Here is a 23502-nt window from a genome sequence, read left to right as displayed (position 1 = left end):
CCTTTTTTTTTTTGTATTCCTTACTGCCGGGTGTCTCTAAAAGTTCGAGCTGCGGCCAATATGATATATGATTTCACAAGCGTGTAGTCTAACAACCGTGGTATGCATTGTTATGTCTCCAGTATACGCAGGAAATAAAGGTATGAGCTTATTGAGCAGTTGAATAAAAATTCACACTTCCATTCTATTAAACTTCATTTTGAACGTTGGCCCTACAACCTAAATGTCAAATAGTTGCACCTTCATTTAGGATATACTTACAGACCGCTTAAGAGTTATTATACAATTATAAATATGGTAATAAGCAGCTCCTTTATATTTATGCTGTCATTTTCTTTATTATCCATATTTAACCTCTTCTTCCACTGAAACAACATACGGCATGTTAATCGGTAAAAGATCAATGTCGACAGTTGATGTCTTATGCTTATTAGGTGGACAATTCAATACAGTTTTTGTTTAATCTATTAACACAGTTTATATGCTTGACTTGTGTACAGAACAACACGTTAATGCAGTACTGCTATAGTCTTTACTATGATAGTCTAAACATTGAATTAAGTGATAGTAATCACTTGTGCGTAAGCTTGAATACTGTCGATCTATTATCTAGCTCGAAGCTTGATTGTATAGGCTTTACAACATATATATTCATAAAAATGACCGGTTTTATTGTGCATCATCAATCAATTTTAGGCTTTTTATAATAATGTGAGTTTACAAAATTAGCATTTTATAGTTAATTGAAGATCTAGTCAGTAGTTACGAAGATGAACCCAATTATTCACCTTAAAGATGTTTCATCCTTGATGATGTATAAAAGATAGCAAACCGTTTCATTTATAGCTGATTGCAGCTTTACCATCATGAATAGATCATTAATGGGCATAACATCATCAGATTTGGGATTTACAATTGCCACTATAGCTGGCTAAAATTGTTATAGTCCGTATGGTGATTATTGTATCAAAAGTATGATGGGACAGATAACACACCACAAATTCTAGAAAAGATGGGAAAATGTATAAATTCTGCTTTCAACAATTCAACCAGCGACATTTTCATCTATTTGCTATTTTCTGTTCATCTTCCAACCACGGTTTTTTATGAATAATATTGAAGAAGCAGTCTTTAAAAAGCCAAAAGACCGCCTCCTTAACGAAAGTGACGCTGAAACAGCTACAGATGACGAAACAACGGATACCGATTCTTTAAAGCCTTCGATTCAGCTTAGTCAAACCTTTGATTTAACAGCTGATGAAGGTGACGAAAGAAGTGAAGAGGATAACGGTGAAGCTAAGAATAAGGGAAAAGAAAAAGACACAGAACTTGATAAGGACGACAACAGCGTTGTTGACGAAGAAGCAGCTGATGATAAGCTTGTCAAAGAATACAATAAGGCTAGAACAAGGGCTTTACGAACGTCGACGAAAGTGACAGATGAGCAGATTCAGCAACGGAAACAGAAATGTGAGTTCTTTCCCGATTTATTGGTCACTTTTGCTTGTAAATTTATTTGAACTCATAGTTCTCAAAACTTTTAAATAGCCATGGTTAATAATGAAGACGATAATGTCAAAAATTGGGCTGATCATGATAAACACTTTTTCATTCTTAGCAGTGCTGGCAAACCCATATGGGCAAGGTAGCCCATTCAATTCACTTGTACAGATACACTAGACACCTTCTAACGTACGCTGTTCATGATATAGATACGGCGATGAATCTCAACTATCTACCTTAATGGGTGTTATCCAAGCCATTATATCTTTTTTCCAAGATAGCGATGATACCATAAAGTACGTAAGGCTGAATGACTTTTTTGTTTGTAGACCATTTATTGATGCCAACCTGGTTAATTCTCTTCTTTTATCTGCTGATATAAAGATCTATTCAAGCACAACAGCATCAGATTGTTTTCATCATAAAAGGGCCTTTATATTATGTTGCTGTGTCTAGAACTGGCGAATCTGCCACCCAATTGCGTGATCAGCTACTGTTCTTACATAACCAGATCCTCAGCGTTCTCACTAACGCTCAACTCACAAAGATTTTTGAGCAGCGTGTCAATTTCGATTTACGTCGACTGTTGGGCGGTACTGAAGTGTTTTTAGAAAGTCTGTCCGATCTCTTCAGCAAAGACCACAGCTTTATGTTGAGTGGATTACAATGCCTACGATTATCCAAAACAGTACGCGAACAGATAGGCCAAGTATTAGCAACCGGTCGAGTGAAAAATATTTTGTATGGCATGATTGTATGTAAAGGACAGTTAGTGACATTATTACGACCGAAACGACATAGCCTGCATCCGTCGGACTTACACCTACTATTCAACATGCTGACGGGATCCACGACTTTTCACCACACAGCAGAATCGTGGACGCCCATTTGCTTACCTAAATTCAATGCAAAAGGGTTTTTACACGCCTATATCTGTTATATAGAAAAGGATGTTTCCATTGTCGTGATAAGTACGGACAAAAACAACTTTTTTGAGATTAGTGATTGGAAAACAAAGATGGTGGAAAAGCTGATCTCGTCGCAACCATTGATACAACAAACACAGCACAAAAGACAAGAGATAGAAAGTCAGCAGCAGCAACAGACGCAGCAACAGTCAACTCTTCCTCCATCATCATTATTAAGTCAGCTGAAGATGGAAAGTTCTTACACAGTCGCAGATACTGAGATACCATATTTATTGCATTTCCTGTATAAATCAAAGACCTATATTCAATTCACTACACCTACTTTACAACAGCTAGAAAATCAACACTTAGACAAACTAGATGAAATCAATACATACTATTTTAAATTATATCAACTCGTTTATGATAGAATGCATCATCGATCAAGACCATTGAAATTGTATTATTTCCATTCAAAGAAAGAAACAGTATTGGGATGGGTAAAAACCAAAAATAAAAAATACGTAACCGTTTATTCCTTATGTACAGTTGCAAATTAGTCTAACTCTTTTTTTACATAGATAACATCCTCATTCGAATTATACGTCATATTCCCCTCAGATATAACCAAGTCTGTACTCGTAGCAAGCTCAAACCAATTACTAAGATGGATCAAAAAGAATGAAGAGAGCCTCTTTATCCTCAATGCACCGGTATTCTAAAATTTCTCGTCGCCTTCTTCCTTTTCTCTCAGATTCATAATTTCTATTTGACCTTTACCTTTACCCTCTTTCTGTAATAAATCGCTCATCACACGATATTTTCCTGGATCAATGAGAGCGATCTAGAATTATTTCATTTTTAGTTTGCATTCCTTTCAAATCATGATGGAGTTCCATTCATCCCACTCAGCACTTACCAGTTCATATTCCATGGAACTTGAATCTTCATCTTCAATAGAGGCGCATAGAGGTAAGAGCTTTTCTTTTAGTTTTTTTGTTTCATTACTTTGTTGTAGCGTCAACCGAATTCGCATTTGAGCTCTTTGAATCGGCAGGACTTGTTTCTCCTGTAGTTGTTTAATCACGTCCAATGCTTGGGATTTCGTACTTCTCTTTGGATTCACACTCAAATGCAAATCTTGCATAGCTTTTTCAATCATAGTGATAGTGTAAGGTCGTTTGGTTTGAGGATTGATACAATTTTCTGTTACAATGTTGGCGATATCTCTCCATGTCGTTTCTAATTGATCCGAGCGTTCTTTTTCTGCTACTTGAAGTTCACCTTTTTTAAGAATTTCCTGGACAACTTTGTCCACTACTTCAGTTTTAAAACATTTCTTCAGATCTTCCTTACTGGCCACTTGGCCTTTAGAAACATTGATGAATACGTTGTGTATTTGCAATACTTCATCTAAGTCTGTCTCCCTGTGACAATGTGTTTGAACGAAATACAGAAATGGTTACTACTGATTCCTCTGCAACAAGAAAATACTTTTTGGTTAATGATTTAAGAGTGCTATACTTTACACATTGGATCGCCATTCCATAACTTTATTCTTATAGCACGCTAACTCAAAACGTTTGCCACCTTTTCGTAGACGAACAATGGAAACATTTGTAAGCCTACAAAAAAAAAAGAAATTAAAAATTAGGATCAACATAAGGGTCAACATAATATAAGCCATGATTCCGTAACTTACTTAATTTGTGTATTAGGTTGTTTGATGACCATGTTCTATGAATAAAATGAGGAAGCTAAGTGTAAAAAAGGTTGTTTTATCGGGGAAAAAGCAAAATTTTAAAAAATGCTGTGTTTCCTTTAATGTAAAGTCGGCTTCCATTTCAGTGATGGCCGCAGCATTGCGCCTTTTTATTTTTTTCCAGAATAATAAAAGTTGAATGAGGTAAGTACACTTAACGCCAGAAGATTCGCGATTATTCGATGCTGCGGTTGTCATAACCTTATGTATGGTGTGATCTTATTTTTTTTTTGTCTATTGATTTTGAAACATTTGCAGAGCAGCATCCTATGTATGACAAAAGTAAAGAGCAGGCCCATCCGGTGTTGAGTTTATTGAATATCAAATTCTTTTTTATCTCACAAGAATAGAAGTTGCTTGAGCATAAATATACAGACTGTCTTTAAATTGAACATAATTTGTTACGAACTTATTAAATCAGCGGTTTGTATGGAAGTCATTGATAGGAAAGGGGATATACTATATCTATGTGGAGAATACGCTTAAACAGAGCAGTGCAGGCATAAAATTATGATTATTGCTTTCAGAAGAGACCAGCACCTGAAAGGAGTCCTAATAGATCTGCCAAAGGTAACCCATCAAGTTGTCGACGACGTAATTGTTCGTGATCTTCTGCTTCACTTTCTACAGTTTTGGATGCATTGTCCGCGATATCAGGTTCTTTATCATAGTCAGTAGTTTGTTTTTCACCGTATTTGTCCAATAAAGTGTTCAAGATAGGGCTTTCCGCTACTTCATCCAGTATGGAAGGGTCGATATTGCTCATTTCAAGATAGCCTCTGCGTTGTAGCTGCGCCTTTGGCTTTTGTTGCTGTTGTTGCTCAGGTTGGCGATGAACGACATGGATATGGTAAGTGCTGATCTTCTTACCATCAGATGCAGCCTTCGCCAAGTTTTTTTTGAGTTGCTGTAATTCAGCTGATGGAAGAGAAGGTGGGGCAGCAAAAGCTGAAGAAGCAAAGATAGCAAATGCAGTTGTCAGGACAATAGAGCAACGCATAAGTGATATTTTGAACTAGTTACAGGTCTATAATGGATAGTATGAACAAGAAAAAGTCGGTCATGATTTGTATTTATATAAATTTATTAGTCCTTTGAATCAGATTGTGCTTGTTGTCTAAAAAGAGGATATTTCTACTATAACAACGAGAGCAAAGAATGGTTATGGAATTCGTAGGTGTTTTGGACTATACTAAGAGAACAAACTCCAACCACCTATAGAATATGACAGGGCTTACACTTAAGGAAACAACTAACAGTACGTTTGGTAATGCGTCTAATGTATGCTTATTTGCAATTCTGTATGATGAAGTCAATATTCTACCAATTCAAAAAACTGATTTCTTGACTACACGCATTGGTTTTATGATCCAGACATAGTTTTGAGCAGTTAGCATTGACTATTGTAAAATCATAAATTGAACTGTAGAAAGATTGTTTACCTGGAGCAGTTGTTATTATAGCTTGAAGTTTTGGGACGTGCTTTGGGCAAAAGAGCTCTCCTTTATGAAAATGGAAATTGGCCATGGTTAGTCTACATCCGCCGTCCTTGCACTGTATAAAATAACGAATCGAAAGATATACTGCATCAGTATCATATCTACAAAGGCAAGGGTTCGTCTCCTCCTCTACTTTCGTCGTCCCTTTTTCATCTTCTCCACCCCATTCTATCGTTGGCTTAGTTTCTCTCCATGAAAATACCACTATTTATACCTTGAAACAGGCTTTGTGATAAACGCAACCATTGGTCTCAACCTTCTCAATAACATATACTTTGCGGGAACAAACCGAGCAATGACTTGAGAGGCTGTCCATTTTAAGATTTTCCCTAAGAGAAAGAATTGAATCAAAGAAAAAGAAAAAACAGAAATGAAGCTTCAATGTAAGATTTGTAAGTTTCAAGATAGAGCCGTGATGTATGATCCGTACATTCAAAGCACTTGCGTTTTACAAAATGTTCAAACCCCTATAACCGTTTCCTCTGTCTAAAAAAAACCTAACCCCTGATACCAATGAAAGGCTTTTCATGTCATCATCATCTCGTTAAAATAATTATAATTGTAGAGTATCAAGATGTGCACATGCTTGGGTAAAACAAAATGACCATAATTGTTGCACAGCATTGTTGAAGCTCTTTCCTTGCCGCACAAGCCGCTCCATTTGAAAAGGCTTTTATTTGTTTATATTTAATGCAATGCATATTTATTACTAAGTGACGCGCTTCTCAGAGGATGTCGGCTCGTTATGAACGAATCAGGTTTATAGGTGGTTTTGATTTAACTTTTTGTTCTTTCCTTTCTTTTGCTTTTCCTTCGATTCAAAAGGCATCGACTTCCATTTGTAGACTTATAATATTATTGCTTGACGAAAGTTTTCTAATTGTTGTATATAGAAAATTAAAGTCAAAAAAGTAAGTATAACATTATTATAGAATTGGCCCCTCGCATTAACTCCTGCTATCGCCATTTTTCTTCTCTACTCTTATACATTTGTCCACGAAAAGCTTGCAGACGTAAAAATCTGTATAGCCTTCAATATATTCGAACAAAATAAATTATCATATTTGCATACTCATAATTAGTTTCATCTAAAGCCCTTCTGACAGCCGAATACATCAATAACATTCCTTAAAACAATTAAGCGCAGTCATTTAGAGAAATAGTTCTCGATGGACAAAAATAACTCGGAAGATGCCTGTGCAACTATATCGCCACTGTTGCATTCAGAAAAATCGACTATTATGGTAAAAAACCTAACTTTCTCGGAAATCATGGGAGGAGAAACTAAGGGGTTTCAACCAAGATACTGATAGAAGAGGAGGTGTCATGGTAGAAGCCTAATATACGAGTAACATATTTCATTTCTTTTTATTGACTCAATAGAACCCTCAAATAAAAAAACATGTTCAAGCATCATTAGAATTTAATAATATCACGGCATCCAAAAATAAAAGGATACCAATCCCGAATGCTGCATTTGAAGACGATATTGATGATCTGAAGGAATTGACGAAAAACCTCAAAGAACAATTGGAAATATGCAAGGAAAATTACAAGCAGCAGCAGACAAGAATCAAAAGGTTGGAATATAATCTGGAAATAGAGCAAGGCAAGGTGAATGAATTGCGGCATGACAATCAGTCCTTACGTAAAATGGCTGTAGACATAACGGCAATGGCTGAGCAAGAAGAGGAATACATTGCCAATAAATTGTTACGCCATATTACTGGATTGAAAAAGGAGAAGGGAGAGCTCTTGATTCAAGTTGAGCAAGAGGAAGAATATTTAACGAATATGTTGCAAAAGAAGTTAAAACAGGTACATACTTAGGATAGTATAATATTTCTCGATTTGTAACGGCAACACGGGCTTTGTTATAAGGCAAATAAAACAATATGGTTAACTGTGTTCTCGTAGTTACAGAAAGAAAAGGTGGACCTGGAAAATACGCTTGAACAAGAACAAGAATATATTGTGAATAGTTTACAAAAGCAGCTAGATTTGTTTCGTCGACAGCAAATTTCGCCTCGATTAGCAGAGTCGGATTTATTGAACAGTGCTGCAACAGCATTGACCATTTCAGCTAGCTCTTCAACAACAACTGCAGCGTCTATTGCCTCGATATCCTCTGTCGTGTAAAATACAATTTGGAATGTTTTGGTTTCTAAAAGCTCTTCGAACAATTTGGATACAGAATACTCACATGCTACATGTTTGATGATTTGAATTTAGTCCAAAAAAGTCATGCAGCGTCAACACATCAAATTCAATATCTGCACAACTGCAGCAACAACATCTTTCAAATGGATCTGTATCATCGGGAAGCACAACAGGATTGATAGAAATGCTGAAGGCAGAAGTGCGAACGTTGAAAGCCAAAGCAGCTGAAATGGAACGAGAGTGTAAGTATATTCTATGTATATCCTCATAAGCATCGAAATTAAATGTCTCTCTTACAGATTTTAGCAAGCAGCAGCAATGCAACAAGTATAGACGAGAGCTGCTCCAACATCGAAAAGAGAATAATTTATCGACTGATGATATGGATGACGGGTATGTACAAATATACGTACGAAACCTTCATTGAATCTTCCCATTAAAGTACGTTAGTTATCTCATAGTCGCCTGCCTCGCGTGTTTCGCAGCTATCATTCTTCATCATCGTCACAAGTAAATGAAACAAACTAATTATAGTAAAATTTTGACTAAGATTACTAGAAGCAACTTACAATATTTTCTTAGTATCATCGCTCTGTGTCTAATTCTTCGCAAAGATCGGCCACAGCCACAACTTTATCTAGTAGTAGTACAGCTGTAGAGAACTCTCTCTTCGCTGCACTTAACGCTGTCTTTGATCAGACCCCTCCATTACCCACAGCTTCTACTTACTATTCCCCAAATAGTACTGTTCTACCACAGTCTATTCCTAGCACTACTACAACACGCTCACCGTCTATTAGTTCCTCCTCGGCCAGTAGCAGTCTGCAAAGGAGAGACAACTCCTCAAGAAGAATTTCGAGCAGTTTGTTTGGGCTGACCTCAACCCCTCCTCAACATCCACCTCAATTGTAAATGCTGATGTATCCGCAGCCTATTTATGCTGAATAACGCTCGACCTACTAATTTGTGCTTAAATGTAACAAAAGAATATAACGAAAGTAATTTAGCATATAAAGCTATTTACAAATAAACATCGGACATATACAAACGTACCTCTTTTAAACGCGCTGATAAGCCAATCATACTTCAAGCATAAAGCGCGAAATAAAAGGCATACAAAAAAAGGTGAAAACGAATTCTTCTTATGTCTGAAGCTGAGTGATCATTTCAACATTACCAGCTGTGAAAGAATTTGAAATGGACAACAACGAGGAGCAATTGAATCCAGTAGAGTATTCATACTGAATGGTAATAGCCTACAATTTGATTCACACTTTCCTGCTGATGCTTTTGTTAGGAAACAGTTAATCAAATTTTCAAATTGGCATGGAAAAATGACAATGCAAAAGGTGAGTTTGGTGGACAAAGCCTTGTAATAACTGACCCATTAGAACCGCTTTGACATTATATGAACAATATTGACTAAAATATTGAATCTATAATATAGCAAATAAAGATGCTCTCCAACTTTCTTGTGAACTCTTACGTCTCTTTATAGTTGGTAAAGAATATTCGATTTGCAGCATTATTGCCGAGTCAACACTAGCATCCCACTTACCTCAAATTTTTGGGCTTTTCTATTAAATTTATGTTATGCAGAGGCAGTTCATAGAGCTTCAGATGAACAGGACGTTATGATAAATACCACAAAAAATAGTACATCTACAATTTTAGAAGTAGAACATTTGGAGAGGATTCTACCACAGCTTTTATTGGATTTTTAAAGAGTGGATTACATTACAATTTAGTTATAATCATACATTTATACAAATATATACTTGCTCACTAGTCAGTTTATAAAAGTACTTGCTTCCGCATGTAAAATTTTCAATTACCAATTTCCCCAGGAGCACTTCTGCGGCTTGAAACACGACGTAAGAGATTCCCAGAGTTAGGATGGGGGATTACGGGTACTGGGGGGCCGAGAGGAGGCATATGATCGTTGAAAATTTTCATCATTGGAGGAGGCGGAGGAGGCACACCACATCGGTTTAACATGTTCGATGGTAAAGGCGGAGGAGGCGGACCACTCACAGACATACGGTGCAATAAGAAGTTGATTTGATCTTCATCTTCGCCATTTAATATCTCATCCTCACTATAAAAATTTGGGTCCAACTGATGAAGTTCTTCTGATGCAGGTAGGGGTGGCTGTTCAAAATCATTAAAAGAATATTTGTCTTGAATTCCTTTACTACCACCGACTTGCTTTCTACTGTGGCGACGTTGATGCTTTCTAAAAGATGAACGTCTCGAAGATGTTGGAACTATGTTTGGAAAGTAGGAGGAATGCTGCTCAAACAGATCATCTTCCTGCTGCATCGTCCAAAGCGGTGGTCGTAATTGATGAGGATGCCCTGGAGGCGGAGGTAAAGGAGGAGCCATTCCACCCGGTTGATGATGTAAACGTGGATAAGTAGTTAGAGGTGAAATAACTGAAGGATGTGGTGGCGGTGGAGGATGCATTCCTGCAGGTATCATGAAGGCTGGTGAAGGTAAATGAGACAACGGCGGTGGCGGCGGAAATGAAGGAGGGACACCTTTTTTAAAGCGTCTAGGAGGGGCACCTCTATCACGAAACTGTGTTGGAAGAGGAGGGCCACATAAGCTATTGCTATCGGAAATATCATTTGCGTCGTCAAAGGCACCTTCCTCTTCTGTCTCAACATCATCATAAAAGTAATCAGGATAAACAGCATTTCCGTAATAAAGTGCCTTCACGTAAGGCGACTCACCATACCAATCATTATATCCTTTTACATTACTACTCTTTTTTGCCCGTTTGTTACCGCCGGCAGCTGGAAATGTTGGCGATAAAGACAGAGGATCTGCAGATATTGGATCTTCTTCATTAGTGAATGGACGATAGTAGGCTTTCTTCCCTTCGCTAGAGCGTGGATAATCATGATCAGAATGTCTTCTGATACTTGAATTATTTTTCACGCTGCTGTCATCGTTTCTACTCTTTTATTTTTCACGCTGCTGTCATCGTTTCTACTCTTTCCTTTAATACGATATGAATAGTCCCTGCTCAATAAATCGTCATGTGAGTCTGTAGTTACACGAGCTTCATCATTCCTGCTGCTGTCTGGATCTTGTTGCTGCTGTGAAGAGATACGATAAGACTTTCTATCGTCTTCGGCTTCAAAAATGCCTTCTTTTTTCTCCTCCAAATACCTTATACGAGCAGTTAAATATCGTATATGTCTCTGAAAACCCAATTTCTCCATTTGAAATTGTTGACCGAGGCTATCCAATTCATACTTCAAAAGATAGTTTTCATCTAGAATAGCATGCACTTCTCGTGGCGAAACACTACCGACCAAAGAATCAACGACAGCTGGTGGTGCGAAATGGTGACTCATTAGAGGCAGTAGTGGCGGATGATGTACCATAGGAGAATAGGGTCGTAAATGTGGATCTTTCTGAATATATCCTTGTCGAAGTTGATGACGAGAAGGGTATCGACGAGAATATGGATAACCTTGATCATTAATGCTCTCTTTATAGTATGAGTCGGATGGGGTACCATTACGTTGCTTAACCTTTTCCGCAGGTGATGTTATTTTCTTATCTGGGTCTTCGTCATCCCTCGGAGTAAGCGTGGTACCACATACTTGATTGCTCTCAATCGCTTGGTTTTCTTTGCTGTCGATATGTTTCTGATTGCTGGCTTTGTTGAAAGAGCAGTTGGAAATTGATTCTTGGAAATGTTGTTGGTTGCTTGTATTTTCATTTTGAAGATACTGTTTATTGCTATAGCTCATGGTAGGAGTATTCTTAGATGTTGTATTCATGCTAGAAGGTTGTATGTAGCTATTACGACTATTTCCCTGGTTCTTTTCGTTCATCACTAGCGGGGGCTGTTGTTGTTGTTGTTGCTCAGTTCTTTGAGGTTCTTCTTTGGGAGGCAAAGACCCCAAATGATACGACATTGCCTGAGGCTTCCAGCCTACGTTATTTCTGCTAGGATCTCCATTATAAGGTATATCTTCTCCTTCCCTTGTTGCCACTTCTTGCTGCTGTGGGTGCGGATTTTTGTTAGTTAAAAAATCCTCGGTATTTGGTTGCTGAGACAAAGATAGATAATCAAAAAACTCGGCTCCATTTCCTTCTTTTTTCATACTCCTTACAATTGATATGTGAGATAATAAAAATGGAGAGGAGAAGGTTTAAATGGATAATAACAAGTATAATTGTAGCTGAAGAAAAGCAATATCAAAATAAGACACTGTATTATTGTTGCAGTATTACTTTTTTGTTTTTATAAGAATCTCCTTTTTTGTTCATCGTTTATTCTTTTCTGTCTGTTTTGAGGTCATCATGCTACTTCCACAACAGGTTCTTTGTACTGTATTTTCTCAGTATGGTAAACTGTGTCGTCCAGTGTAACTTAGAAATTCACGAAAGTAAAAAGCCGCACCAGGCAGTGTCCGGACTTTTATAGCCGGAATTTTTCCATTAAAGTTTTTTGTTTCTGCTGCTGTTATCAAGTCCAAACTTATTCAGGCAGCGCAAGCGGGTACAAGCGATTGATCATAGCGTGCAGTGAAAGCACCTTCTCTTTCAGCTCCCATAAGCACCCATTTTTAACAATGAAGTAATGTATCTGATGTCCATCCAAATTCAATAAGCAACATCCATCCAGTATTCATCTATATATAAATGCATGATGGATTATATTTGCAGGTTAAAATCTGTTCAGACAGCCAAAAACTAATCTCAACATTACATTCTATGCCATTTCGAACATTAGGCTTGAGATTTGTTCATTTTCTGGTTATAAGATCTACCCTGCCAAGGGTAAGACCTATGTTCGTCTTGACTCCAGGTAAATAAATTGAATATAGAGTTGATTAAATTAACGACTTGATTCTAACAAGCTATTTTTCATCTTTTTGTTTTATAGAGTAAGTTATTATATTTCAACAATTTTGTTTTTGATGTTCACATAGCGATCGACGATTACACTGTATTATAGTGCTGGTATCTTATTCTTTTTCTCTTTTCAAATGTTTTAGACTTTCCGTTTCATCAACGGTAAGGCCGCTTCCTACTTCCTCCAACGTTTGAACCCTCGTAAGATCAGATGGACTCAAATCTACCGTCGTTTGAACAAGAAGGGTATGACTGAAGAAGTTCAAAAGAAGCGTTCTCGTCGTACTGTCAAGCACGAACGTGCTATTGTTGGTGCCTCTTGGGATGCTATCCGTGCCAAGCGTAATCAAAAGCCTGATGCTCGTGCTGCTGCTCGTCAAGCTGCTATCTCCAAGTCTAAGGAAGCTAAGAAGGCCGCTGTTGCTGCTAAGAAGGCCGCTAACCCTAATGTAAGTGTTTTAATTTAAAAACTCCAGAGTATAGATTGTTTGTAAGTTCTGTACATAATCTGACAAATTTTATCCTCAATGTAGCCTTCTCAACCCAAGGTCAGCAAGCAACAAGCTAAGGGTTTTGCCCCTAAGGCTGCCGCTACCTCTCGTTAAATCTTATGATATTGATAAAAGTAACAAATTTCAGCAATTTGATCCAATAAACTGATTTATATACGATTGCTTCATGACAGACAACCACATGCATATGATTATCCGCTGACTTCCAGTACAAATGCCAATGGTTATACAATCTAGAACAAATTAGGTTGGATTCTGTGATCTTTGTTTCGAAAGTTAAAGTAGAAAGTGTAAAGAGTTTGAGAAATAGCGGCGTTCAGAGGTCGAGATATTGACAATGAGAAACAGAGATGTGCTTGTCCGCGACCTTCTTAGTTGATTTGCGAACAATTACTTAATGTTAATGTTTCGATTGGAAGACCTTTTCCGTGGTTTATGTAAGACCTGCAACTTTTAAGCGGGATGTTTGAGAGGATTAAATGATTTTGTGTATCTGCCGTTCAGTTTGAATAACTTAAATCAAAATCATTTGCGTTACTACGTCTTTCTGGCTTGTGATAGAAACCCAAGCTTGACTGAAATAAGTTAAACCATTGACAATTTTTCGATCTTCTGTACCTGATTTGTGAGTTGAAATGGCGATTTGGGCGGACAAAATTTATCCGCAGCAAATCAAACAACCATGTCAATTAAAACATAGTAGCAATTACTACTCAGAACGTATTTTGTTACTTTTGGCATACAGATATTCCTCTACGCCATTGCATATAATGAGAACCATGTACAGCTTGAGCTCGCAATTATATATCGTAAGAACCTTCGATTCAGCTGAATAGAAGAGCCAAACACAGTTCTGAGGTTGAAACCGTTAGAATAAATTCATTTTCGAGCCATGTCAAAAGTATGACAGAAAACTGATCTAAAGCAGATCTAATTGAGCACGGTGAGTGTGTTTACCCGAACAAAGGGGAAAAGTTCATGGATAAACTGTAAAATATCACTTTTCCACGTGGTACAGCACATAAAAAGTGTCGCCTGTAACATAGTGAAAGAGTCCTTTTGTTATCAAGGTCAATTCTCATTCATCGAGTTTTATGTTATTTTTTTTTTTTTCTTTCCATCCCTTCAACATTTTTCTTTTTTTTTTTTTTCTTTTTTTTTTCTTCGTCTTCAATTGCTTTTCCTTCTCTCGTTTATATGACTTTTTCTTTCATTCTAATACTAAAAGACGAGCCTAGTGTCTAAATAGATATCAACCTGTGTACATATTTTTGAACTCAATAGTATAAAAGCGATGAATATGTTGCAGAAAATAATTCCCGTCACTTTATTCTCGAGAAATAAAAAAAAAAAGGACAAACAAGAGGCTTATGATGATGAGGATGATGATGCGACAAATGATGGGTCGCAGCTGAAACGTACAGAGACCTCAACTTCTTACATGCAAAGCAAAAGATACATTTACGTCAACATGCCTCTGCCTGCCTCAGAGTATGATAGCAGTGGAAATCAGATCCATCATAATTATGCCAGCAATCGTGTCCGTACAGCTAAATATACCCCTATTTCTTTCGTCCCGAAGAATCTTTTTGAACAGTTCCGAAATGTAGCAAACCTGTATTTTTTATTTCTGGTTATCTTGCAGTGTATACCTTTGTTCGGAGTGACAGAACCTGCTGTTTCCGCGCTCCCTTTGATATGTATTCTTGTTATTACCGGCATAAAGGATGCTATAGAAGATTGGAAGAGAAACCAGAGCGATATCAAAGTAAATAATTCAGAAGTATTACGACTGTCAAATTGGAAAAACCTCAATGTTCCTGAGGTGAAGAAAGGCACATGGCATTTTTTGCATATAATCATAGGCTTTTTCTCAGTTTTATCAGGCTCAGAGAATCGATATGCGCATATTTATAGACATTCAAAGCCAAGTTATTCTGTAGTCATTAAGTCAGCAACTCCTACAACACCCACTGACAAAAAAGGAGTGTCTAATCAATCTTTCCAAACGTCCTTTGAAGATCGAAGACCACTGACTGAAATCGAACATCTGCATGAGAATAATAGCAATAGCCATGGCAATAGCAATAACGACAACAATGACAGCAGCCCACGTCCTGCAACCGCGAAACAATCAATCATGACATCCGTTCGAAAACGGTCTAATACCATTCGATCAGGTGTTTCCAGTATATTCAGCAGAAATAATAGCAGCACAGCCATACAACTCACTCCTAGAATAAGAAAGCCTTATCGACCTGGCGCAATTCCTCATTCTGTACTTTATCGTACATCTACGAGAGATTCAAATACAGCAACAGCTCCTTCGAATTCATCAGAACAGTATCCGCAAGATAATCAAGTAAACAATACCCATTTATCGTATCCTTTGCAACCAATTACAAGCGGTAGATCAGTAACAAATAGCATGTATACGACAATAACGAGTCCAAAGACAGAAGAGAATCCTATCACGAGTAGTCATGTCAAATGGGATACTGTGAAATGGAAGAATCTTAATGTTGGTGACTATGTCAAACTGGAAAATAATGATAATATTCCTGCTGATATTGTCATTCTATCTACATCTGAGACAGATAATATATGTTACGTCGAGACACAGAATTTGGATGGCGAGACGAATTTAAAGCAACGTCAGGGTTTACCAGGCACAGCTGGTATTCGTAACGAATTTGATTGTGAACAAGCGCGGTTTTACATAGAAAGTGAACCACCGCATGTCAACATTTATCAGTACAATGCTGTGTTACGTTGGCAAATCGTAGATGAGGATGAAGCTGAATATACAGTCCAGCGTCGTCACTCAGGTGTATCGCATGAAAAAGCAGATGCAGTAACTTATAACAATATTCTTTTGAGAGGTTGCGTACTACGGAATACAAAATGGGCAATTGGCATTGTTGTCTATACAGGAAATGACACAAAAATTATGTTAAACTCGGGTCGTACACCGTCCAAGCGTAGTAAATTGGCGAAGGCAACCAATCCTCATGTAAATTCGAATATTGAGACCCTTCAAGTAATCTCTTCCTTCGTAGCACTTAGCTTTTGGTTTTATATTATTGTAGGTAATTGCCAATTTTGGCATTCTGGCAGCAATATGCATTATCAGTTCTATAATGGACAGTGTTCAATTTAATAACAATGGTTCGTCAAGATATTTCGATTATGGTATTGAAAAAGCGAGCGCATCATATTCGGGATTTGTTACATTCTGGTAATTACGTTGCAATCCTTTTGATCGTTCCAATTTGATTTATACTTACTATAGAGTTGTAGGGTTACTTTGATTCTATATCAGAATATTGTGCCTATCTCGTTATACATCTCTGTAGAAATTGTTAAAACATTAGCTGTAAGTAAAAAATATTTATCATATTTATAGTTTTTATTGCTAAACATATACCTATACAACTCTTAATTTTCTATTCTCTATGCAACATTCAGGCTTATTTCATTTTTGCAGACCTAGAAATGTACCATTCACAAACAGATACGCCATGTATACCAAAAACTTGGAATATTTCTGATGATCTAGGACAGATTGAATACATATTCTCAGATAAAACAGGAACATTGACGCAGAATGTTATGGAGTTTAAAAAATGTACCATTGATGGCGTCAAATACGGTTTAGGGACGACCGAAGCGACGCATGGCGCTTTAAAAAGGTATGATGGGCAACAATCTGCAACAAAAAAGCACATATTTTCAGTAACTAATGCAAAGAACGGTATTTGACTTACGTTGATAGTAGTAGTGGTATTTTTCAGAATTCAGAGCTGTATACAGCTGACCAGATTGAAGAGTTCAAAGACGAAATGTTGAACAAACAAAGCCAACTTTTCAAAAATCCATATATTGGGCCGAATCCAACATTTGTTGCGCCAGAACTATTTGATGATTTGTGTAATGCGGAAAAGGGCGATGCGAAGCAACAACAACAGGCAAATGCCATTACCCACTTTTTCCAAAGCTTAGCTCTATGTCACACTGTCATAGCTGAACGTCTTGATGAAGCCAACAAGAACCATATAGAATATAAGGCTCAATCACCGGATGAAGCAGCATTGGTAGCAACAGCTAGGGATATGGGATTCGTGTTTTTAGGCCGTGACAGCAACAAGCTGTATTTGAGTATTAAAGGCGAGCAAAAAATTTTCACTTTATTAAATGTTTTGGAGTTTAATTCGACGAGGAAACGCATGAGTGTCATTGTCAAGCCTGCAGATAGCGACCGTATTGTCCTGCTATGTAAAGGCGCTGATTCTGTTATTTATGAGCGTCTGTGCACTGAGTTCGGTGACCAAACAGATTTAAAGCAAGCGCAAGATAATCTGAAAAGCACTACTTTACAGCATTTAGAACAGTTTGCAAACGAAGGTAGGGGAAGAGAAAATTGAAGCGATTTGTTAAGCAATGAATAACGATATTTGAAAACTACTTTTAGGTTTACGTACATTATGTATTGCGTATCGGTTTATTTCCGAGAAAGAATATAGAATATGGAATAAAAAGTACCAGGAGGCTGCAGCAAGTATCTACAACCGAGAAGAACGTTTGGATGCCGTTAACGAAAAAATTGAACAAAATATGCTACTAATGGGAGGAACAGCCATTGAAGATAGATTGCAAGAGGGTGTGCCTGAGACAATCGCTGAATTAGCCAAATCCGGCATAAAGCTTTGGGTTCTCACTGGCGATAAAAGCGAAACAGCTATCAATATCGGATTTGCCTGTAATCTTCTCACTACGGATATGGAGTTGCTCGTTTTAAAATCCAACAATCGTGTGGAAACAGCACAATTGTTAAAAGATACGCTTCGGCGAATCGACAAAGGTGAAGCTACCATGACAGATGAAACAAGTAGCAGAAAATACGCGCTTGTTATTGATGGAACAACATTGAAGTACGCTTTGCAGGAAGCCACGTCTGATAAACTGCTTGCTATCGGTATGCGTTGCGCTAGTGTTATTTGTTGTCGTGTAAGTCCAATGCAAAAAGCCCAAGTTGTATCTCTTGTTAAAAAGAAATTGAAGGTAATGACCTTGGCTATCGGCGATGGTGCTAATGATGTCTCGATGATTCAAGAAGCCAATGTTGGCATCGGAATTTCAGGTGTCGAAGGCAGGCAAGCGGTTATGGCTTCAGATTATGCTATTGCTCAATTTCGCTTTTTGAAAAAGCTGTTACTTGTTCATGGAAGATGGTCTTACCTGCGTATATCTGAAATGATTATGGGTTTCTTTTTCAAAAATATTGTCTGGTCATTTGTCTTATTCTGGTATCAGTGTTTCTGCCAGTAAGTACCTTTACATAAACTTTTTTCTACAGAACAAGCTTGACTAATATTAATCCAATACATTCAACAATAGATTTAATGGTTCTATGATTTACGATTATGTTTTAATAACGCTTTACAATTTGGTATTTACCTCACTTCCCATAATAGCTATGGCTATTTGGGATCAGGATCTTAATGCAAGTCTCTCCTTAAAGTATCCACAATTATACCGCATGGGTTTAAGGAATGACAAGTTCAAAGTATGGCGATTCTGGCTTACAACACTGGACTCAATTTATCAGTCTGCTGTTTGCTTTTTCTTCCCTTATATGCTACTTAAAGGAGGCCCTATTGACTCTCATGGATTTGATGCGAACGGCCTGTATGAGATCGGTACCATTATTTCTAGCATCTCTGTTTGTGTAGCCAATTTTTTTGTTGCTACATGTCTATACAGTTTTACTTGGCTGCAAGTGTTCATCATTGCCATATCCATTCTGGTGTATTATGTTTTTGTGTGTATTTATTCTCAATTTAATACGTTTATTTTTGCTGGTCACATTCGACTGTTTGGTTCTGGGGCATATTGGCTTATGCTTATGTTAACCATCATTACATGCTTCCTACCCCGCATGGTCGCTAATCATTATCTTCACCAATACAATCCATATGATAACGATATTATCCGTGAAATCGAATTGGTGTCAAAAAAGAAACCCAGTCAAAGGCGTTCCGTCACTGCAACCTATGAAGATCATGAAAGAAGAGAAGGCGACTTCATGGATGTAGACAAAGAGTTGGCGACTGAGGATGTGATACAATGCCAATCTTCTAAGCATTGTGAAACTGTTTAAAACAGCCAGCAAAAAAAAACTTAATACGATTTTTTTTTTTTTTTTTACGCTAGACTAACGCCTTTCACTTACATTTTGTATTTGTACTTTGACTTTACTTTTAGACACTACTCAATTAATGTAATTTTCTAATTTCTATTGAAATGAAATTTTCTCACTTTTACATCTAAACCACTTTCCTCAATAAAATGTACTTTTAAATTTGTAATTTAAGGTGCAAAAATCTAATATAACAGCCAATACATTCACGGATACCTGCTCATATATTGGTCTTATCAGTTCGATATATCAGAGCAATGTAGCGAAAGTGCTATCGAAAAAATACAGAAAGATGATCAGAATTCACTGATTTTCTGCTACCATGAAGTAATCATCAAGCAAACCTCACCCAAGAATCAAATCAAAGGTTTCGATATTCACACCTTCCCGAGAATGGCATGGCAATTTGTCCTTGAATTCCCGCTTTGTAAGCCTGCCAGAAATATAGCAAATTTGACATAGCGTTTAATTTAACCGAATCCAATGTTGCGTTTGTATTACTGTCAACAAGTCGATGGAAACACCATTACATAACATGGACAGTTCTACAACATGTTAGGCTTATTTATATACGATATACGATTCACGTTGTTACAAGAGATCGACTTCACATCATGTCTATCAGAAAGCGATAATAATCTCTCAAAAAAAAAAAAAAAATCTGTTACCACATCTATTTGAGCAATAATAAAGCGAAGCTTTTTCAAAGAAATCCCCATTACAAAAACAATGCAGCCAGCATATTTACTCGATGTAACCAATCAACAAGAAGGTTTTTTAATGAAAATTGAACTATTCAATTCGTCATTATTTTCTTTCCGTTTTTCAAATGGATGATTTTATGTAGTAAGTAGTGGAGAGATTTACATGCTTTTTTTGTTATAAGGTTGCAGAAAACGATTAAGAAATGAAATAAAATATGATTACAAAATTGAACCAGAAGAAAGTTCTTTACTCATTCTTAGCAGCGGCAGCTTCCTTTTCAGCCTTCTTTGCCTCACGAGCGGCTTCCTTGGCGGCTTCTCTAGCTTCTCTAGCAGCTCTTTCCTCAGCTCTTCTTTTTTCTTCAGCAGCACGCTTTTCTTCGTATTCTTTATGCTTTTGTTCTCTCTCCTTTCTCTTTTCCTGCTCTTCCTTTTCATATTCATAGAGCTCCATTAATTCTTCCTTCGCAGCTTGAGCATCCTTCTTACCGCCTCGAACAGTGATTTCATTGGGGTTCGTGGGGGCAGGTGAGCTAGAGGGGCTTTCATCACCACGGTTTGATCTAGGGAAACGAATATGAACGTTGTATTTCTCCTCAAGCTTTCTAACATAACGACCACTGGGACCTATCAACAAGCGATGAAATTCTTTAGGCACCTTGAGAGTGAGTGTGGCCTGATCGGCTAAATTACGGACTTGAGCCATAATGTGATCCTTGGCACTTTCAGCATTGATCTTGGGACCTTGAATAACCACCTTAACAGATGAAGCAGCTCCCTTCTTATCTTTCTTTCCAGAAGGCTTCTCTTCGCTTTTATCATTGTTATTGTTCTCCCCAATATCAATTTTGACACCGAGCTTATCTTTGATCTTATTGATGTGCATACCTGATTTACCAATAATATGCGCGGAGAAGTTGGAAGGAATGAAGAACTCGGTAGAATAAGGCTTGCTATAATCCTCTTCCTGGACAATATTGAATGCTTTTTGAAGTTCAGTCATTACGTGATTGACTTGCTTCGTGAGGCCACGGACTTCAACCTTATCACCGGGACCAAAACGAACAACAACATCCGAATCGCCAATAATAGCATTCAAAGTAGTATATCTTGGACCACGAAGGGATTCATGGAACTTAGAAGGAATCGAGGTCGTCTTAGAGATGTAATCAGAAGAGTCAGCGACAACTTGATTTAATTCGGCAGCAGCAGCTTCAAGAGAAGCCTTAGCAGCAGATTTATCTTCGCCATCGTAAACAATCAATAGTTTATCTGTTTGCTCTTCTTCTTCCGGTATAATGGTGATCACAGAGTTCGTAGATTGAATACGTTCGAGGGCAGCACGGTGGCTGGTGCAAATATAGTGATGAAGATATTGCTTGATATCGACATGGCTGAAGACATCAGGCGTCAAATTACGTACGATGTTGGAGACAGCTAGTTGAGCCAAAGCAGCATCTTTTTCTACCTTGCTGACGAATTCCAAGTTAACGGCTTTTTCAAGTTCATCAGAGCGAGGTATACCCACTTGGACATTGTGCTCATCCTCAATCTTCTTGATACTCTTTTTTGTAATCAAGTATTTCAAAGCATTACGAGCATTTTGCAAGGCATCACTACCAGTAGATTTATAGTTTTCGGCTAAATCCAGAACACTAACGTGTACAGCACGTGCTTTTTCCATTACAACAGTCAAGCCTTTGACGAGGTCAGCATCCAAACCGCGAATGATGACATTTTCAGAGGGATCATCTGAAGTAGGAAGCTCAACGGTACAGCCTGATTCTGCAAAGATTTCTTTCAAATTTTCACCGTTCTTACCGTAAAGGTATTTGTGCTGACGCTTAGGAATACTGATAGCAACTGTGCGACTGTTCTTCTCAATTTCTAAATAATTCTTTTCCAAAGCTTGTTTAGCCGCATTGGCCTTTTCCTTATCACCATAAATAGAGATGACAGTATCACAGTTAGTATTGCCTTCTACAATAATAGCTGGAATATTAATCTTAACGTTGCATTCTTCCTCAATCTTTCTAATATTGTTATTGTCAGGACCGGCTAAGAAAAGGTAAAATTTGCTGTCGAGATTATCAACCTTGATAGTTTGCTTAGCAGCCTAAAGAACAATTCATCGCAAAAAAAGAAAGAAAGGTTGGTATAAAAAGTACTCATATAATCCCCTTTTTTTTTGGTCCAAATCTCTACTTATCCCGTTTACCTTTTCACCCACAATTTTTTGAATTTCTTCCTTGGCCATCTTGATACCAGTAGCATCACCCATAATGGTGACTGTTACAGGTTCGTCAGGATTTTCATCAATGTTAAAATCTTCGTCTTCCTTTCGAGGGAAATTGATACGAGTACTGGACTTGGCCTCAATTTGCTTCAAAGTTGCGCCTCTTGCACCGATGATGAAACGTTTTGTAGAGGCAGGGACTGTAATTTCGACAGTTCGCTAGACGATTTAAACAAAATATATATTTTTTCTATTTGTTAAAACTTCATGACTTCCTATCAATTTTGTCTTTTCTAAGTTACCTTAACCACTAAACCAGCAACTAATTCACGTTTAGCTTTAGAGACTTCAGCGGGAGCGCCCTGAATCAAGAATGTAGTAGTACCAGAACGATTAGTAGAAGCAATAATATTGGTGCCTGTTCTATTGATAACTTGCTGAATAACATCGGCACTGCTTTTAAAACCAAGAGGTTTGTTAGGCATGTTGGCAATTTGTTGATTAGCGGGCAATTCTAGAACATCGGTAATTTGTGTGGCAGATGACGATTTTTTATTACTGCCAGCAGCAGGTGGTGCCATAGATCGGCGATTGGGAGAAGGAGAGTTGCCAACTTGAGGAGACTTGACACGCGAACTAGCAGCGGATGACCAGCCACCACCAGTAGCAATAGAAGTACGAGGAACAGCAGAGAGAGAAGGGAAAGCAGATTCCGAGTTCAAATCAAGTTTTTCTTTCTTCTTTGGTTTGAGTTCTTTCTTGGGCGTGGATACTGGCTTACCAATCGGTGCTGGGAAATCGCCGGCGATGAGAGGTTCAAAAGTAGAGTTGTCCATGACTATGGGATCATCGGGCGAAGGAACAAAAGTGTCTTCTTCAACCTGAACAGCGGGACTGGATGTAGCAGGTGTGGGCTCAGTAACGGTAGCATTATTAGCAGCCTGGGCGTGAAGCATGGCTAACTTAGCTGAAGGAGGCAAAGAGTCCATAGATTCGTTTGTTGCCATGATAAGTAATAGTAAAGCCGTTTAACCAAGGTAAGAAAGGAGCAGAGTTTAGCGGAAAGAAGCCTTTTTCGTAGTAGTAGTAGTAGTAGCTGATCAAATAAGCCGTGAGTCGACCTAGGCTTGCTGATACGAGT

General features: G+C 37.8%; 8 protein-coding genes across 8 annotated transcripts; 4 read left to right on the top strand and 4 right to left on the bottom strand.

Annotated features, from left to right (window-relative positions):
- Window positions 1-1550: 1550 nt before the first annotated feature.
- On the top strand, window positions 1551-2971 carry BDF20DRAFT_822666 (vacuolar fusion protein MON1; the record flags this gene model as incomplete). The annotated part of the gene is made up of 3 exons (XM_053077725.1): window positions 1551-1645; window positions 1713-1799; window positions 1888-2971. The coding sequence occupies 3 exons, from the start codon at window positions 1551-1553 to the stop codon at window positions 2969-2971; spliced, it is 1266 nt and encodes a 421-aa protein (XP_052935059.1).
- Window positions 2972-3129: 158 nt separating this feature from the next.
- Window positions 3130-4145, bottom strand: BDF20DRAFT_906808 (SBDS protein C-terminal domain-containing protein; the record flags this gene model as incomplete). The annotated part of the gene is made up of 4 exons (XM_053083307.1): window positions 3130-3255; window positions 3331-3838; window positions 3941-4036; window positions 4114-4145. The coding sequence occupies 4 exons, from the start codon at window positions 4143-4145 to the stop codon at window positions 3130-3132; spliced, it is 762 nt and encodes a 253-aa protein (XP_052935058.1).
- Window positions 4146-4696: 551 nt separating this feature from the next.
- On the bottom strand, window positions 4697-5173 carry BDF20DRAFT_914476 (uncharacterized protein; the record flags this gene model as incomplete). The annotated part of the gene is made up of 1 exon (XM_053084191.1): window positions 4697-5173. The coding sequence occupies one exon, from the start codon at window positions 5171-5173 to the stop codon at window positions 4697-4699; it is 477 nt and encodes a 158-aa protein (XP_052935057.1).
- Window positions 5174-6437: 1264 nt separating this feature from the next.
- BDF20DRAFT_879406 (uncharacterized protein) lies at window positions 6438-8975 on the top strand. The gene is made up of 7 exons (XM_053081564.1): window positions 6438-6916; window positions 7056-7490; window positions 7590-7807; window positions 7905-8074; window positions 8132-8225; window positions 8294-8342; window positions 8415-8975. Exons 1-7 carry the CDS (start codon window positions 6842-6844, stop codon window positions 8742-8744), a joined length of 1371 nt encoding a protein of 456 aa, XP_052935056.1. The 5' UTR covers window positions 6438-6841; the 3' UTR covers window positions 8745-8975.
- A 1567-nt stretch (window positions 8976-10542) lies between these two features.
- Window positions 10543-12418, bottom strand: BDF20DRAFT_615492 (uncharacterized protein). The gene has a single exon (XM_053075882.1). It carries the CDS (start codon window positions 11954-11956, stop codon window positions 10772-10774), a length of 1185 nt encoding a protein of 394 aa, XP_052935055.1. The 5' UTR covers window positions 11957-12418; the 3' UTR covers window positions 10543-10771.
- BDF20DRAFT_836956 (ribosomal protein L24e-domain-containing protein) lies at window positions 12156-13315 on the top strand (the record flags this gene model as incomplete). Its single annotated transcript, XM_053079000.1, has 6 exons — window positions 12156-12201; window positions 12327-12432; window positions 12589-12663; window position 12742; window positions 12854-13159; window positions 13244-13315. 6 exons carry the CDS (start codon window positions 12156-12158, stop codon window positions 13313-13315), a joined length of 606 nt encoding a protein of 201 aa, XP_052935054.1.
- Window positions 13316-14390: 1075 nt separating this feature from the next.
- On the top strand, window positions 14391-19438 carry BDF20DRAFT_959906 (uncharacterized protein). The gene is made up of 7 exons (XM_053084934.1): window positions 14391-16235; window positions 16312-16460; window positions 16523-16598; window positions 16691-16914; window positions 17001-17626; window positions 17694-18546; window positions 18620-19438. The coding sequence occupies exons 1-7, from the start codon at window positions 14517-14519 to the stop codon at window positions 19380-19382; spliced, it is 4410 nt and encodes a 1469-aa protein (XP_052935053.1). The 5' UTR covers window positions 14391-14516; the 3' UTR covers window positions 19383-19438.
- Window positions 19439-20372: 934 nt separating this feature from the next.
- Window positions 20373-23368, bottom strand: BDF20DRAFT_822811 (uncharacterized protein; the record flags this gene model as incomplete). Its single annotated transcript, XM_053077742.1, has 3 exons — window positions 20373-22241; window positions 22344-22580; window positions 22664-23368. The coding sequence occupies 3 exons, from the start codon at window positions 23366-23368 to the stop codon at window positions 20373-20375; spliced, it is 2811 nt and encodes a 936-aa protein (XP_052935052.1).
- Between the last annotated feature and the right edge of the window lie 134 nt (window positions 23369-23502).

The sequence above is a fragment of the Mycotypha africana genome (assembly GCF_025528875.1).
Source record: "Mycotypha africana strain NRRL 2978 chromosome Unknown BDF20scaffold_7, whole genome shotgun sequence".
NCBI classification, from domain to species: Eukaryota; Fungi; Mucoromycota; class Mucoromycetes; order Mucorales; family Mycotyphaceae; genus Mycotypha; species Mycotypha africana.
The sequence above is the reverse complement of the archived record's forward strand: the minus strand, read 5'-3'. Positions and strand labels throughout refer to the sequence as shown.